We start from the raw sequence: 18,609 nt of genomic DNA on the forward strand, positions 1-18,609 counted from the left end.
TTTTTATGATAATAAAAAAAAAATATTATAAAAAAATATTACAATACATTAATAATATTTGTATATTAAATATATTAATATAATATTATTATATTTATTAATAGAATATTATATAATTATATACTAATTCATTTAATATCTTCTATATTACATCAATAATAACATATAAAATATGTACATATGATTTTCTCCATACATCTATTACAATTTTATATTAAAATAATTAATAATAAAGACCTTAAAAAAGAATCTCTTAACATATATATATGATTAAACCCCTTGCAATATATTAGAGTTGAGAGTTTAATTTACACGTCAATCCAATGAATAAGCTTCAAGACACACAAATCAATTGACACGCCACCCTCCATCACTACAAGTCACTTCTTTCAAAGCAAGTTGAGGGAGGGTTCGATTCAAGAATATAACTTTTTTCCATGCTTTTTAAAAATTAAAGCGCTTACCACTAAGGAAAGCAATATTCGCTACATGCTCTTTTCCGAATCAAGAACCGTTTTAAAAGGAAAAAATATTTAACATTTGTTTTTAAAGCATCATGGAAATATATGGAAATATGAATTAAAATGAGAATAATGGCCCATATGGAATTTTTAGCATTATATGGTTAAAAATAATATTTTAAAACAATTGATAATGTAATTATGTGATACTAATTACATTATTTGTGTGATAGTTGAGACGGTAATGTGACAATATTTTTGAATATTCAGTATAATAATAATATATTAATTATTTAGTTATGAATTATTTTTAATATTTACAAGAATAATGTTAATTTAATATTTTAGACAATCCATTTAATCAATATTATTTTATACTAGATGTTAAGGTTACTTATATATATTAAAATGAGATCTTATGAAGAGACTTCAAGAGCTATTTTTAGATCTTATGAAATAAAAATTAAATATTACTAGATTAATAAGAATCTTTTTGTCTTCGGACATGTAGTGTCGCTATTAAAACACTTTGTTGGTGAAGCAGCCACCAAGATTCAAACCCCTGCTGGGCCATTGTGCTTGCAGGCCTTGGGTTGTGGCCTAACCTTATTCCACAAAGCTTATGAATATAAGTTTATTTTCCAAAAACAATTCATATATTTTTAAAGCTTAGCTCACGAGAAAAAATACAATTTGCAACAATTTGATTGAAATTCTTTATACATTTAATAGACTATTTGACCTAAAAAAATTTCTAACATATTACATATCAATTTATTAACATTTTACATTTATATATTCTATTAAACTAAATATACACAAGTGTAAATTTAATAAATTTCAAAACTGTAACCATTTACACTTAAACTATACTGCAAAATTTATAAAACCATCCCCATAAAATACTTTTAAAAATCTTTAATTTCCTTTTTTTTTCCCAAAAACCCCACCTCCATGAGACCCAGCCCTAAAAGATTTCTTAAGATCATATCCATTAGGAATAAACGACAAATATTTAATAATCTGATGCCAACAAAAATTTACTAAGATTCAACACCGACATTTCTGAAAAAAAATGATGCTCAGGAAACGTGTTGATGACATATTCCTGGCCATTGCAAAAGCTGGCATAGACGTTGACGTAGACGTTAGCTAATATTCTCCCACCCACCCATACAAAAGGAGCTTCTTTCATAGCACGAAACCATTCTTGTTTGTTCCTCTGGACATTTGTGTTAAGTGTCCTTTTTACGAAACCAATCTATCGTTGCATTCTTGTTTGTTCCTCTGGACATTTGTGTTTAGTGTTCTTTTTACGAAACAAACACGGGACAAACCATGGCAACACGCAACGCAAACAGCAGGAATCGACGCGGGCAGCGGGTTATTTTTATACCCTATGAAAGAGGCGGCCGACATGATGATAGGGTTAGGGTTAAGTAACATACATATTCCAAGCCTTTTCTTTCTCAAATTTCTGTTTCTTTTAATCCTTTTTCCTTGTGTTTGTGACTGTTTTGGCTGCTGAATGTTCAGGATGGCACTCCATCCCCATCGCCTCCCGATCCATGGGAGTTGTTCGCAGAAAGGCTTCTAAACGGACCCTACAATATTTCACACAGGTTACTAACTCCTCACTATTTAATATATCGCAGTGATCAGAGAAAGTAGGAGTTTTCTGATCAAGAAATTTGTATCTATGATTCTCTGTTGTATAATTGTATTTATAAATTGCTGTTGTTTCTGAATTAGATTGGAGTTTTCTGATCAAGAAATTTGTATCTATGATTCTGTTGTATAATTGTATTTATGAATTGCTGTTGTTTCTGAATTAGATTGCGTAAGAGTTCTTTTAATTTTAATTAAAAATTAATAAATAATTGATTTCTAAATAACTATTGTGTTTTGTCTACCAGTTCTTTAATAGAAACCAAAGACAAGGAGACGCCACTCTTTCAAAATGGCTTAATTTTTTTTTTTAGATAATAATGGTAAAGAAAATCTAACACATTTCTGATGATGAAGTGAATATTTTGTATCAACATTTCTGATCACAAATATTGATACAAAAAACACACCTCCTCTCATAATTAATGCAATCCTAAACGTTTATGTAGAAAACTCTTATACAATTTAATAAAATATGACAATGATTAAACAAATATGAATTATGAAAATCTGATATCAGTAATTGGAGTTAATTATTTCATGTACTAAGATCTTTTTAACCCTTATTTTTGGAAATTTTTCTACAAACCAATTTGGAAGAGTTTGAAACCTGCCGCCTCCTTGTCTCTGGTTTTTACTAAAGAATCTATGGGCCAACCACCGTACTTATGTAGAATCAATTATTTATTTGTTTTTAATTAGATAAATGTTTTTAAATGATTCAAAGAAACTTTAAAAAAATCCAAAACTTTGAAACATACTGAATGTTTTTATAGGTGAAAGAAACCAAAACCAATGTTTTGTGTGTTTTTATTAGTTGAATTTGAGGATTTACAGTCATGGATATTTCCAAAGATTTTGATGGGTAATTAAGATGACAAATTCCTAATTTCCAATTCTAAAATTTGGCAGGATACCAGTGAGCCCTTATCAGCCATTCCATGTGATGATGGATGAAGAAGAGTTTTGGAACCATGGAAGAGCTATGAGTCCGGCCCTGCAACATTTTGTGAGAGCATCCCCAATACGTTTCAGCAATAGATTTGATGATGACTACGGTGGGCGTCAATTGACAGCTACAGAAGTGGAGACTGCCCTGCGAAAAATAAAGGCGGATGTTTACACGCCCCTTTCTCGAAAATCAGAAAAAGAAAATAAGGAAGAAGAGGAAAGCGACGCAACTCCCCATACGTGCTCGATTTGTTTGGAGGATTTTTTCGCCAAGCAGGAGCTTTTGAGTCTTCCATGCAACCACAAATTTCATTCCGAGTGTTTGATGCCATGGATTAAACGGCAGGGGCAGTGTCCTGTGTGCAGGTTGGATCTCACTGGAAGGCCCGCTTCAGTAAATAATGTTATTCAACCCCAAACTTCGAATGGAGATGAAATGGCGCTGATTATAAGAGCCATGGAAGAGGCTTTTGCTTGGCTTCAGCCATATCCGCGTTAGCCTCATTGTAAATAGCTGAAAAGATAGATTATGGGTGTCCGTTTGTCTAATCTTGAACCTGTGTTGATTTAGGTGTTAGATTGTAAAAGTTCTTTTTTAATAATTGAATCTTTTATATTTGAGTTTTTTATATTTGAGTACTCCTTTTATATTTTGTTGGACAGTTTATTATTGAGTTTTTTTTATACGAAGGAGATATTTTCTACATCAAGTTGAATTATGATCTTGGTATTAGGATTCAATTTTGTATTTTTCAAGTTAAATTCATTGATTCTTGTTTATGAGTAGTAGTTCACAAGAAATTAACTCTTATGAGAATTTATAATACATTTAGCACTCATTGCATCTAATTAACCAAAATCAAATTTGTAAAAGTAAAAATAAAATTTTCATCACCATTTCATTTTTCAAAATTTATGAGTTCACTAGAATGACTAGGTAGATCACTCAGTGCTATCATAAGTAAACATAACAAGATTTATTTTATCTGAAAGAAACTAATAGAACAATAATAAAAAAAAGATATTGAAAAATTCTCAACCTATGGCTAAAAAAAACAAGAAAAATGAATCAAAAAAGAAATGGTAATATAAATAATATAAATTAGAATACAATAAATTGCAAGGATATGAATATCACAAGGTGTTAAGGTCACCTGAAAAGGGATGCTACAAAAACAAGGAGAAAGTAAAGAAGTTAAGAGAAATGTCACTCCTTGAATCTTGATGAAGCCAAATGGGACAAAGATATTAAATTCCACAATACCTCCAAGAATATTGTTGTAATAGTGTTGATGTTCTCACATGGGAGAAACCCATCCAAAAAAAAGTTTTTGTAGGAAGTTGTATATAGTATGAAAGATTACATGAATTAAGAGAGATTGGGTGTACAAATGAAATATAATATTCAAAATGAGAAATGGGTGGGAGATAAGGTGAATTGAGAGACATTTTGGTTCATCTAAAATGATTATTGTTAACCTATGTGGTTAGTAGTTGTCAACACAATAAAAAATAACTACTGAACATGAAACTATTGAGCGTTGTCAGCACATTTTCTAGAAAATTGCACATTGTTCTATTTTATAAATAGTTTGAGCTCTAGAAATGATGAAACGGGAAAAAAAAAGGGTTAAGACAATTATATTATTAGTTTGACAAGAAATGACCACATGAGGAAAGACCTCAATACCATGGGTAGAAAAAGACTAAGACAAAGGCTAAAATGATCTATAAAAACACACTAGGAGAGATAAACACTATAATGAGTTCAAAACAATGAAAAACTAGAAGGGCATATAGTTTCAATCATTGGATTTTACCCCAACTTTAGCATGCTTGTGAGACTACACAAGAATGCATGATATGTACATAAAAAAAAATAGTGAAAGGAAGTAACATCATAAAATATACAAAAGGGACACTATAAAGGAAGTAAAAAAAAAGGATCTTTGCCTTTGGTCTGAGAACCTATTAAATAAGTACAATGAACTGAAATCCCTTCATAGTTCAATAATATTAAAAAAAAATCCTTTACGAAGGAGGAGAATATCGATTGGATGGCTATTTCTCATTTTAGTTCCTATCTTAATCTCAAGCCTTGTGAGGATCCTTCTATTGTTGAGGCTTTTGGTAGGCTTTTGCTATCCATCCCTAACATTATTAGCCTTGCAGATTTGAATTTTTTGGACTGTAAGTTTTATGATGGTGAAGTTAAGGCGATAGTCTTTTCTTTTTTATCATCCAAATCATTAGGACAAGATTGGTTTCCCCCTTTATTCATCCAAGAGTTCTATGATATTGTAGGTCTATCTATATCATCCTAGTTGCAAAAGAGTTTATGTCATTGGTGGTCCTGTCCTAAAAGAAATCAATAAAACCTTTTTTATTTTAGATCCTAAGCAAATGAGCACTAAGAGTGTCTAATTTCAGCCATATTAGCCTTTGTAATGCTCTATATAAAATCTTTTTAAAGCTCCTAGTCAATAGGATTAACTCTTTCAGTGGTAAGTTAATCCATGACAATCACAACGGCTTTTTTTCGGGTCACCAAATTTTTGTGTTGTTCTTGTAGTCCAAGAAACTCTCCACTTTAAGGTTGATTGAGTCTTGCTTCAAAATCCCTATATATTTGATGTTGAGAAATGGTGCTCCCAAGGGCTCTTCTCATCTTTTGGTGGGGTCAGATATGGAGACCCCCTTTCCCCCCTATCTCTTCATTCTCATCGTATGTTTTGGGGAAAAATATCCACCTTTGTGTTTAGCAAAGCATTCTCAAAGGGATTAAACCATCTTTTTCCCCTTTTATTTTCTCTCAAATTGGCAATTTGTGGATGACAATCTTTTTCTCACTTCAACTTTGATGGTAGAAGCTAAACAATGGTGCGTTATCCTATTGGATTAAGCTCGCACATCTAGAGAAAAAGTCAACCAGACTTCTTATCTATGCTTACCTTTAATAGTTATGCAAGTGAAGGAGTCATTTTGGACTAGGTTTCTTGAAAAATTTTAGAGGAAACTTGTAGGCTATAATGGTGCTATTTTAAGTAATGTTGGGAAACATTAGTTACTCAAAACCTCTCTCCAATGTACCTCAATTTATCTCCTCTCCTTTTTTCATATTCTAGTATTGTGGGCCAAGAAGGTAGATAAAATTCAAAGAACATTTCTTTGGTCTGTTGTTGAATAGAAAAATAAGATTTCTCCGCTTGACTAGGAAAAAGTTTGCTATAATATAAGGTCAGGTGAATTGAGTATTAGAGACTCGTGTTCCCTAAAGAAGTTCTTGATGGAAAAGATTGGGTCAAGGCTTCTATCTAAGAATTGTAATTGGTCAATAGAAATGAAAAACAATTATATTCTTTGAAGAGTCAATTGTACCTTTCTAGCCTCTGATGTCTTTCCAAGAAGATCCCATGTATGGAACAACCTTCTTAAGAATAAAGTGTTTCTTCAAAGGAGTATTCTATGACAAGTTGGAAATTGGCATAGTATAAGATTCTAGAAAGATTCGTTGTCTTCCTCTATCCTGTCTAAATTTAACCCTGTTTGTTCGGCTATTGAAAGAGATTTAATTGTGAAATTTTGGATCTATATAAGGAACTACCGGATTCCTAATTCTTCTACTCTAGTGTGGAGAATCAACCACCTAGACCTTGATCATCAGTTGAAAATGGACAATGTGGAGCTTGTCAAGATCCTTAAAAATATAAAAAAATTTAGACTGGATATTAAAGATATGTCAATTTGGAAATCCTCTAAAGATGATAAGTACTATGTCAAATCATGATTTGAAATTACTACTCCATTACCCCTCTCCCCCCTCTTCGATTGGTCAAATGTTTGGAAGTCAAAAATGATGTCGAAGGTGTGTTTCTTCTAGTGGATAGTTTTTTGTGGTAAAATCCTTACTATTAACAACAAAAAGAAATGTCGTTCCCACTGTGTGAATAGATGTGTGTTATGTGAGGAAGAGGAAGAGAGTATTAACCATATTATGTTTCATTGTCCTTTATCCCAGAATACTAGATTGAGAATAGCCATCATGTTCTTGGTAGATTGGGAGTAGAATAGGGATATTAAAGGAAGGACTTTGAGCTGGTCATCTCCACCAGATCATCCCCTCATTAGAGAAATACGGTGGTGGGACTTGTTTGATACAAGTTAGAGTCTATGGAAATAATATATGTCTAGAATATTTAAAGATATGAAAAGCAATTGAGACTCTTAGGAATCTCTATAGTTAATAATGTTAAAGAAAATATGGGGTGCTTTGTGAAAAATAAACACTCACCCGCACTCTTCCCTGGATTGGTAGATTTCTAGAAGTTGTAGTTTGGTTGATTCCCTTTCTAGCTTCATTTATCCTCCTATTGTTTTCATAAATGCAATTAAATGGTTCCCCCCCAATGCTAGTTCGTTGAAATTGAATTTTGATCAAGAGATAATCAGGGTCAGGTGGGTGGTAGTGGGGCTATAAGAGATTCAAGTGAAAATATGATCCTAGACTACAAAGATAACCTTGGGGTTTAAACCTTAAGTTGTGGAGCTGGAAAAACTTTATCATTGAATTTTCATTGCAAAAGATAAAGGATACTAACTAATCATCATTGAAGGTGCTTCTAAAAACACTATATTAATGCTAAAAAATGAAGCTAAACCAGATCAAAAATTTGGACACCTCATTTCCAAATATCTTCATCTCCTCCCAATTCCTGGTCATGTTAGAATTAATCACATGTGGTGGGAAGGTAAGAAGTTGGTGGGAAGGCTAGGTAATCTTGGCCTATTTTCCAATCATATTAAAATTTAGACCGATTTGCAGAAAATTCTTACAGAGATTCATGCCACCATTCTTGATAACATAAGTTGTAATGATATAAATTAACCTCAATATCACCTTTTTATTTTTTGTCATAGCCACCTCTTCTCCTAATCATTTATCATTTAGGTGGTGGGCCTTTAATTCTATCTTTAGATGTACCTTGCCCAATACCGACCCATGTCACTTTCTTATGCTAGATTTTGTATTCCTTCTCTGGTTTTTGCCTCAGGCTTCTCTATGGGAGCTATGGGTGGAGACCTTATATAGATGGAAATAGATAGATTAAATTTATTAAAAACAATGCAAAGTTGTGGTTGGAGGTGGTGAAGGGTAAGCTTTTAGACTATGTGGAAGGGATTACGACCCAACACTCTCTAAGAAATTTTCCTAATCTTGGGAGGAATGTGAAGTTAAAATTTGTGAAGTGATCTTTAGGGGCTCTATGGAGATCATTTCTATTGTTACTTATTTATCCTTGAACAGAGTGACTTTCTCAAAAAATCCTAAGGGGACTACAAGAATGATTTTAAGAATTTCATTAAACTAGGCAAAGATATCTCGATCCTTCAGAGTGGCTAAAATAGAGAATACCTTCCTAGGGTTTGTAAAGATGTGACACTTATTCTCATGAATTATTTCATGTTGGGCAAGAGGTTTAAACACTTTCACACCCAACTCTTTACCATGCTAAACCATCCCAGGTATGGTGCTAATATGAATTTCTCATTTTGGGTTTGCTCCTCTTTATCCCAGTTGGTTGTTTTAGCTAAATCCATGAATACTCTCCCTCTTCACCAATTTTAATTATGAGGATTTATAAATTTCATTTGGCTATGACCCCATCTAGTGGGGCCCCATTGGTCTGCTCAACCTTATTTTATACTATAACTTGTTAGAGGAGATTTTTTGAACCCCTATTCTTAAGATTCATCCCAATTTGTCCTTCTCATCTAAGACTAAACCAATCCCTACCTAGTTCAACCCTTTTCATATGGCTAAACCAAACAATCCCCCTACTCCCCTTCTAAAGAAATTGATTTGGTGGACTCTGAGGAAGAAGAATTTGAGGATTATAATTCTTCCTTCTCCACAAGTTCAAATTGGTCTTTTGCTAAATCTATGGATAAATACCCCTTCACCCCCCCCCTTTATGTTCCCCTTCCCTAGTCCCTAGTGTTTCTACCTTCAAGTTTGATTCCCCTATTTTGATTGTTAAATTTAATGGGTTGGCTGAGGTTGTCGATAGATAGGATGTGGTCGCTTGTTGGCTCCTTTTCTAATTGAATGTTGCCAAAGAATGATATCAATAGGTTGGAAGCAGTGACGAGGTCAAGGCTCATGGTGACAAATGGGCTATGGAAGAAAAAGATGAGAGGGTTTGGAAGGTAGCCAATGACATGGTAGTGAAACTGGAAAATTGGGAGACCATGGAGGGGAAAATATGAGGGATGAGAGGAAAGATATGGTTGAGTTGAAGGAAAATAACAAGGCCCTGAGAAGAAAAGTTGACGAGATGACTACTCTAAGCAAGATAATGGAGATTAAGAATTATGTTTCTTTGAATGCTATCTAGGAGAAGATTGAACAAAGGAAACTAAAGATGAAGAGGCATCCAAAGTCTCCTTCTACATCATTGGAACCCCTAACCTCTTATATTAAGGCTACTCTAGATTAGATGGCTTTGTCCTCAGGGAAATATTCTAACAAAAAATGATGTTTTACTTATAAAGTTAAAGTGTTTATGCCATTGATTGGAAAGATGATATTGGGCCCACTTAGTAGGCCATTCCTTTTTGGTGGGTGTTTGGTTGTCTGGTTTTTTTGTCTCCTTATGTAGCAGTTCTATTATTGTTGTCTACTGATTTTTTGTGTATTTTGGTTTTGGATTTAGTTTTTTAGTTGGGCATGCACCTCAAGTATTTTATTTTAAGTAGTTATGTAAAAGGTATAGGCTTATCCCACTTTAATCAATTAGAATAATTTAAAATAATAAATAAACATAGAAAATTGCTATCAAAACATCAAATACACATGAATGAATCAGACACAAAGAAATATAAACAACACACACAAATAATAAAAGTACATAGAAGGGAAAAAAACATTTCTTTAGGTAAATATAATAAAAGAGAACTCAATGACAAAGTTATGTCAATAATTTGCATGATCCTTAAAACACAATGAAAACAAAACAAAAAAAATTAGAAGAATTCTTACATGGTGAGAAGAATGCAATCAATCTATTAAATGTTCCATACAAAGAATGCGTATAAAGAGGTATAAAAGAAATCAATAAAAAAGTGAGAATACATGATTAAAGCGCCATTTTTCTCTATCATTAGGGGTCATGTAAGTCTTAGAATGAGTTCATGGTTCATAAGCACTAGAAAATTAGGCTCTAGGGTGTCTGTGAGAGATGTAAAAAGGTGAGACCCATGAAGTGCACAAGATAGAAAGGGTTATTGTTAGGAAACTAATATGCTAATAAGGAGGGAAAATTGAAGTGCATGAGCTAGAGATTTGTGTCCCTTCTAGTTGTCTCACGGGATATAGAAGTTGTTCATGTGAACGGGATTTTATGAGCCAAAATATTGTGTTCCTAGGTGACTCAAATATTAACATAAAGTAGGTGATAAGAATCACTTGAGATATAAAATTCTAAATCTTGATGGCTTATAAACTACCAATGCTACAAGAAGAATGTGAACAATATGAATGTCTATGTAAGGATCCACGTGTAATTATAATGTATATCCCTTTTGAATATGTTCTTATATGGTATACAAATACTTTGTAATGTAAAGGGGAATAAAGATGACAAATAATTCTTAATAAGCATTGACATCTTTTAGAACGAATTTTCCATACCCCCAAAAATATGTGATGATAATAATGATGAAATGTTATGTTTTTAACTAAAGAGAATATGGGTTCCTATGATATTCTAACACCATGAATGGAACTGTGCAAAGAAATATAACTATTTGTGCCACATAATTGGTAATGACACAATATAGGAAGATGAACTTAAAGATCTATTGATTGCAGTGTTATCAGAAACAACAATAGGAGATTTAAGAATAATTTTTTTTTCTTGAAAAGTGAGTTTTCATTCCAAGGTTACTGGAGGCTAGGTCATAGTCATGTGAAATAAAAATGAAACATGTGATTGTTTATACAAGGGACATTTTCTAGTATTACCTAGTGTTCAACTAAGTTTGAAAGCTTAGTATTGAGTCTCCTTCTCCCAAATGGTGATTGTTTTTTATCATTTTCTACTCAAAAATCAGAAATGCAAATCTAAAAAATGAATCTATTTAACTCTAATAGCCTACTCTAACACTAATTATTAAATAAATGACAAAATAGAGGGTGTTAAAGAGGAAAAAAATGTATCTTAAAATACTTGGACAATGACAATTTTCATATCCCTTTTCTCCATTAGATGATTAAGATGAATCACACAAATCACATATGCAAAGATTATGAATCCACACTTCATACATATATAGTGCAATCATCAAAGGAAAGTTACAAAATTGATGATTTTTAGAATGCATCAAAATCACAAGGCCATACCCATGCACATGTGTGAGATGAAGTTCGATTGAATATACTTGAATTGATATCCAAATAACTTATCAATTTGAGAAAAAATGAACATGAACATGAAATCATCAATAATTAATTAAAAGTGTTTGGAAAATCACAAATGAAACTCACTCTTTGTTTTGAATTTGATTTAATTAAAAATTGAAGTAAATTTTCTTTTAGTAATAGCATAAGGGTTTTCCAACCCTTAACAATGTGAAATGAACAAGATTATATAGATTTTGTAATTCAAAAGTGTCAACCTATAGGTAGGGTTTACTAGCATGATTATGAATAGAATCTAATGACTTACCTAGAATACAAATTAGAACAAACTGTTGATGTGGATGTGGTAAGATCCTAACTAGTTCATGTTGGGAGATTGTTGCATTTGGTTGTTGTTATTTCTGCTACTGGGATATGTTGTTGTCATTGATGTCAACATATTCATGTGATCTATTCTCATGAGTTTGGAAAGATCTTCTGATCTGGTTTTGTAGTTTGGTTTTGTTGATCTTTATTTTGTAGAATCTAGTTTCCTCCAATATATTTTGGTGTGATTAGATCTTGTGCTAAGGTTTTGAGATATTGTCTTATATGATTTTGTGAAGCTTAATTTTAGATTGTTTGTGATTTGGTGCTCTTCTAGTTATCTTTCTTCTTGACAGTTATTGATTGGCTGTGTTCTTGAGCTTCTAGATGTTGATCGATGAAGATTTGATAAGTGGTGTTGGTGTAGTTGTTGGTGATGGTTCTAAAGTGATTTTTGGTGTTTTCTAGTTGTGTCCTATTTGTTTTGGTGATCCAACTTGATCATTGTGTGATTTTTTGGTGGTTTTCATCAACCAGTATTGATTTTTTGTGTTATGTGGTATTTCTGGTGGTGTAGCATGTTGCATTTGATCTTGGCACGATTTCTAGTGGATGTGATCATTTGGGAATTTGAATTAGGTCCATGCTATGTAATGTAAATCATAATATTGGTCCAGTGGTTGATCTTTGTATCGTGTGATGTAATTTTTGTAAGTGTGAGTTGAGGGTGTAGCCAACCTTGTTATCAAGGTTGATGATTTGTATATATAGGTGAGATATTCATGTAACTTAGGTGTCTGTATTGTGTCTGCATTATAAGAGAGAGATGAATGCGTGAACAAGAGATTTATCTTTCGTTGTTGAGTTTGTGGTGAGATTGGTGTTGTAGAGTAGACATCTATGCTTAATCAGAATTGTAATCAAGCATTTGGAGATGCTATTCTTTTAATTCATTCCTTCCAGATTGTAGTCTGATTCATATTGTAAGTCAATGAGACTTACCTAAGGGTTGTAGCATTCTAGGCATATATCTTTTGAGCAGTGAGCTCTAGGAAGTGTTCCTAAATGCATGTGCATTCCCCATTGTAATATTTTGACATACTAATGCAGAGTATCATCTTACCGTGGGTAGATTCCCACCATGGTTTTTCACTTAATCGCTTTCTCCACATCAAAAATATTGGTGTTGTGTGTTGTGTTGTTAATTTTCTTATTTAATTATGATTTGAAGTTTGATTTTGTTGTGATCTGGTGAAGGCTGATTCAATCCCCCCTCTGTCTTCCTTCTTGATTGCTGCTAACAATTGGTATTAGAGCTAGATCCTTTGAGAGAATCTTAATCGCTTGAGGAGATCCAGGATGGTAGCTCAAGGAATCCATTTCAAGAAGGGTAGTATGAGGTTTGATGGAAGTAACTATACTGTATGGAAGAACCAGATGGAGGTGTACTTGAAATTTCTTGGAGAGGATTACTGGAAGATTACTAAGAATGTGTATGTTGTTCGTTAGAATGGACCATCTACTCCTGATGAGGTTAAGGAAGCATAATATTGTTAGGATAATTAGTGAACAACTGAGAGCGGGGGGGTGAATCAGTTGTTAACAAATTATAACAATTAATCCACTATACAACCATAAACCGAAGCACATAAATATTTAAATATCATAATAGAAAAAATAGATACCAGTAAACAATGCAACTCAATAATAAAATTGATAATCAACACAATGCAACCGTACCACATAACGCCAAGATTTGTACGTGGAAAACCCCATAAAGGGAAAAACCACTGTGGGAAGTCTACCCACAGTCAGATGATACTTCTACAAAAAGTATGTGATACAATGAGGGGTTGCACATGTAGGAAGGGACACTGCCTAGAGGGCACTTCTCATTGCGAAATAGTCTCACTGACTACAGGGAGGTTAAAACCACCTCAAGATATTTCAACAACAATCTAGTAGAATGAACTGCCAGAGATAGGATCTACCATGCCTGATTACAGTCTTGGTTAAGCTCAATGTCGGAGGCCTTTGACCTCTTCCTTAAACCCAATCCAATCCTCAATGATCGATCTAATCCTGTGCCTGAATAATATTACAATATTCACATATTACATTCCATACCATTGATCTACAATGAGATCTTACATCAATTTATACCAACCCTAAGGCCTAAACCAATTAGGTCGGCCACCTAAAAGATTTTACAATAATATCATTACATATATCCATATTACAATGATATGCCATGTCGGCTTTAGACCAAAACAACATCAACCAATCCATAAATAATCCTGATAACGTGTAGGGAACACATTAACATGATAACGATCCATAACCACCAGACCTATTCTGGTTCCACCATGCCAAAGCGATGTCTCCAACTGGTTGAAGCATGATCAGAGAACATCTTCAACATCCTGAAAGCCACACAAACACTACTTATGCATCCTGTCAAGAATTATCAATAAAATTTCTGCCGATAGAACCTTAAACCTATGCCAGTAAGGGTTTACTAGAGTGTATGATAGCATCCAATTACCAAGTCAATACCATTTGACCAAGACATGCTCTAGAAGCATGTACCACATGTAACCAAATCTTGACATCCTGTATGAAGGTGGTAGTCAAGTGAAAATCGATAAGTTGTAGAGCTTGAAGGGAAAGTATGAGACATTGAAGATGGGAGATGATGAGAACATACATTCCTACATGGCTAAGGTGAATGAACTTGTCCTTGGTATCATAAATGTTGGTGGAAATATTAAGGAAGATGATATTGTTGCTAAGGTGTTGAGATATTTTCCTCCTGCTTATAAACATGAGGTTGCTTTTATTGATGAGATCCAGAGTGTGACCACAATGACAAGAGATATGTTGGTTGCAAAACTTGTTGTATTTGAGTAGAGAAAATTTTGAGAATCACATGGAAAGTGTGAGATATTATTTAAAGAATCAACAGCTATGTTCGGTAAGCATAAATATGATCCTATTGAGTGCAGGATATCTAGATATGAAAGAGAAAGAAGAGAGATAGCAAAGCAAGAAAGGGAACTTGATGAGCTTGAAGCACTGGTTTCTTGGAGATTTCCTAAAGGTGCCAGTAATTATGATGGAAAGTTACCCTTGAAATGTTCTTTTTGTAATAAGATAGGACATTTTGCTTCTAGATGTCTGAAGAGAATGGCTAAGCATGACATACATGATAAGTTTGATAAGCATGATAGGAATGATAGATATGAGAAGCATGAGAAGTATGATAAGCCTTATAAGTCTAACCATAAGTTTAGGAACTAGAAGACCTATTACTATGTTGTAGATGAAGGTGCTACACATGATGAGGCATAAGGAGACAAAGTTGTGTTTATTGTCATGAAAGAAGATAGACCTGTACCTAGTGATTCCAAAAGTTGTTCTATTGAGGATAAATCTTTGGCTGCTAAAGTAGAAGAGAAGGGTGAATGGGTGATTGACAGTAGTTGTTCACATCATATGACCAATGATAAAAGAAAATTTGTAAGTATGGAAAGGTATGATGGTGGAATAGTTAGATTTGGAGATGACAAAGCTTGTGTGATCTATGGGAGAGGTTCTATTTCTTTTGATTGTAAGCATAACATTGATGATGTATTGTATGTTGAAGGTTTGAAGAATAGTATTTTGAGTGTTGGATAGATGGTTGATAAGGTTTATGATCTACAATTAAAGGATGGTAAATGCAAGATCCTGAATGCCTCTAGTATAGAGATTGCATCTGGAACTAAGACTAAAGGTAACATTTTTCATTTGAATGCTACTAAGAAAATTTGTTTGAATGCATCCAAAAAATTGCATAATAATAAATCTATTACAAATGAGTTATAAAAGTAACTATATCCATCTACCTCAAAAAAACTGCACCAAAGAAGGAAATAGAAGCTTCCTTGGGTCAGATGCCTCCAAAAATCCCCAAAAATAGCAATTGAAACTTCTCCGAAAGACCCCTCATGTGTGGAAAATGTCAAATTTCACCAAGTCAAATCTAATGACTTCTCAAAAATCCATTAATATTATCAAATGGAATCGCAAAGAGTATTGGCAATTGACACTCATTGGATTCATATGTTGTCATTAATGACAACAAGATTTTGTAGAAGGCATATATTGGAAGACATTGACAGATAACAATATTGGAGTCATCAGGGTCATCATTGGCACCAGCACTGGTATTCAACACTTCAGTGAAGCCGACATCAGTCTGGGATCTAGGAAAGGTTTTATTTGTAAAATCATTTTCTAATTATTGTATAAAGAAGACATTAAATATCTTTTGTAATGTTTTGTAAGCCCACATAAGGAATATTATTTGTAAAGGATATATAAGTCAGTTTGTTAGGACATTTTGATGTAGTAGAAGTATATAACAATGTGGAGAACAAAGATGATGCGAAGGATATGTATGTAGATCATGACGGTATGATAAAAGAGTAAGGATTTGGTCTACTAATGAGAGGGGGGTGGGTGAATCAGTAGATAAAAAAACTGATAATACTTCACCAATCTCAAAATCAATCTCTCAAAGTAAACTTAGAACTATCAATGCAAATCACTGTCAAGATAAAAATTGTCAAACTAAACTGGTTGACTATTACAACAAACAACAATAATCAAATTTGAAACTTATAACTATTCAAATACTTTTAATGACATAAGTAAAACTTCATTTCATAATGCTGTCGGTTATCATGACTTATCAAAGTGGAATAGGTAGTTAAGCAAATTAACCATAAAAACATAACCACAAAAACATTCACCACTTAACACTATATTTTTGACGTGGAAACCCAAATGGGAAAAACCATGGTAAGATGGTACTCACAAGAAATTTTTGAACTCTTCTGAATTTCACCCTGTTAGGAGCCAAGCTTGTTAAAGGTTTACAAAAAATTCTATCAAGAACTGATCCTATTAGGAATCACCCGGTTAAGGGATTGAATACAATGGATTGTTAGAAGCAATACCCTATGAGGAGTAACCTTTCAAAAGGATTTAGAATCCAAACTAATGGATCACCTGGTCAGAGGATTTGAATAACACTGAGCTTGTTAGAGTTTACTCGGTTAGGGGATTTAACAGTTGTAATTGTTAGAAAACAACAGGAGTTTGCTAATCTATTTGAATAGCACTTCACTTGCTTGTTCAGATCATTTTCATGCTCCTATCTTCCTTTACTCAGACTATAGATACATCATCTGGTTTGGCAACCACACACTCAAATCAATATTTTTCAACACACTAAAATGAAATAGTTCATCAACCTTATAAACAAATCAACTAGGTCGATAACACAACAAAAACCTAATTCTCATAGAGATTACAAACAAGTCAATTCAAGTATGACCGTTAGATTACATAACAATATATACAAATCAAGCGGTGGCTGGTCCTCTGGGGAATCAAACTAGCCATTTTGCCAAAGCCTCAACTGCCCTGAACACCTTAATTATAGCCAAAAATATTAATTATGATAAATTATGGCTTGAGGGAGATTCACTTAATATCATTAAGTGTTTAAAGTGGGAGTCAGAGCCTTCTTGGTCAATTGAAAATATCATCATGAAAGCTAGGGAGATCATTGTAAGTTTTAAAGAAATTATTATTCAACATTCCTTCGGAGAGCAAAATAGTGTAGCGGATTGTTTAGAGAATATAGGGGTTATCTCTGACTCCCAATCAATTTGGCACGAGGATGATCTCAATTTAAACATTAAAGAGTTCCTTAGAAAGGATCGTTATATGGGGAAAGAAGGACAACTCAATCATGACAGGTAAAAAGAATAATTTATGCCTTGATGGAATGGTCATCATTACCTGGCAAAGTGGCAAATCCCCAACACTCGTTAATAATCCGCCGCACGCTTTGTGGGTAACCCGGCTCAAAATATCAAGCAACACCAGGAAAGAAGGACTTTGTTTGCAGAGAAACAAAGCAAATAGCCTGAATCCGAAGATGGGAGGAGACCTAAGGCGAGAGGAACTAGAAAATACGTCGACTTGGAAAGCGATGTTGAAAGTCTGGGTGAAACTGGAAAAGGGTTCTCTTACCAGCTTCATGGAGAAGCTCGTGGACTATGACAAAGATAGGGTAAACCTCGTCGTTTCTAAGATTTCTAAAAACTGGTCTAGTGGCTCCTTTAAAATTTACAGAGTTAAGTTTAAGTTGGACGCCGGGCTCATATATACTATGACTTGCATGCCCCACACTGGGCTAAATTTCTTTCAAGACCTTAAAGTCTCCAACAACATGGTCAATCTATTCCCGTGGAAAGAGAAAGAGAGGGTTAAAATCGGCAAAGCCACTGGGGGCTACTACGAAGCTGCAAATATCAAGAAACTGTGGGGCTGGGTTTTGAATGCAATTATGAAATACATCATGGTTGAAGGTCATTTCTCCATGGCCCACACCTACCACTCTGTTCTCTTAAACCATTTCAGACATGACAAAAAGGTATTCCTGCCCTACTACCTTTTTAGGTCCCTCTCCAGGTCCCTCAATAAACACAAGAATAACCCTTCTAGCTCGATTCTCCATTGTGGGCTTTTAATGCTCATCTATGAGCATTGCAAAACCCTCGCCCTGCTGGAAAATAAGAGGATTTTTGCCTCATCGGGTAAGAGAAAGATGGAAGGAGGAGACTCCAACAAGGAGGAGACTCCAGCAAAAAAAGGAAAAGTGCCCCTGGGTTGGAAACAAAGGAAATTGAAAAGGAAAGCAGTGGAATGGAGACGGATGACTCCAACGGTGAAGACAGCCGGAAAGAT

General features: G+C 33.8%; 1 protein-coding gene across 2 annotated transcripts; it reads left to right on the forward strand.

The window, feature by feature from the left end:
- Positions 1-1,663: 1,663 nt before the first annotated feature.
- Positions 1,664-3,709, forward strand: LOC131044132 (uncharacterized). 2 transcript variants are annotated; one of them, XM_057977386.2, is made up of 3 exons: positions 1,664-1,895; positions 1,998-2,083; positions 3,042-3,709. In XM_057977386.2, the coding sequence occupies exons 1-3, from the start codon at positions 1,800-1,802 to the stop codon at positions 3,577-3,579; spliced, it is 720 nt and encodes a 239-aa protein (XP_057833369.2). In that variant the 5' UTR covers positions 1,664-1,799; the 3' UTR covers positions 3,580-3,709. The 2 variants fall into 2 exon arrangements, with proteins under 2 accessions (XP_057833369.2, XP_057833370.2); XM_057977387.2 differs by having other exon boundaries at positions 1,664-1,889.
- Positions 3,710-18,609: the final 14,900 nt, after the last annotated feature.

Source organism: Cryptomeria japonica, chromosome 9 (assembly GCF_030272615.1).
Source record: "Cryptomeria japonica chromosome 9, Sugi_1.0, whole genome shotgun sequence".
NCBI lineage: Eukaryota > Viridiplantae > Streptophyta > Pinopsida > Cupressales > Cupressaceae > Cryptomeria > Cryptomeria japonica.

What these genes read in the sequence shown, in the direction of transcription:
- LOC131044132 (XM_057977386.2), top strand. Translation starts at nt 1,800, where the DNA reads ATGGCAACACGCAACGCAAACAGCAGGAATCGACGCGGGCAGCGGGTT. An exon ending in GACATGATGATAGGGTTAGG is followed by an intron (nt 1,896 to 1,997) that starts GTTAAGTAACAT and finishes CTGAATGTTCAG; the next exon opens with GATGGCACTCCATCCCCATC. An exon ending in CCCTACAATATTTCACACAG is followed by an intron (nt 2,084 to 3,041) that starts GTTACTAACTCC and finishes AAAATTTGGCAG; the next exon opens with GATACCAGTGAGCCCTTATC.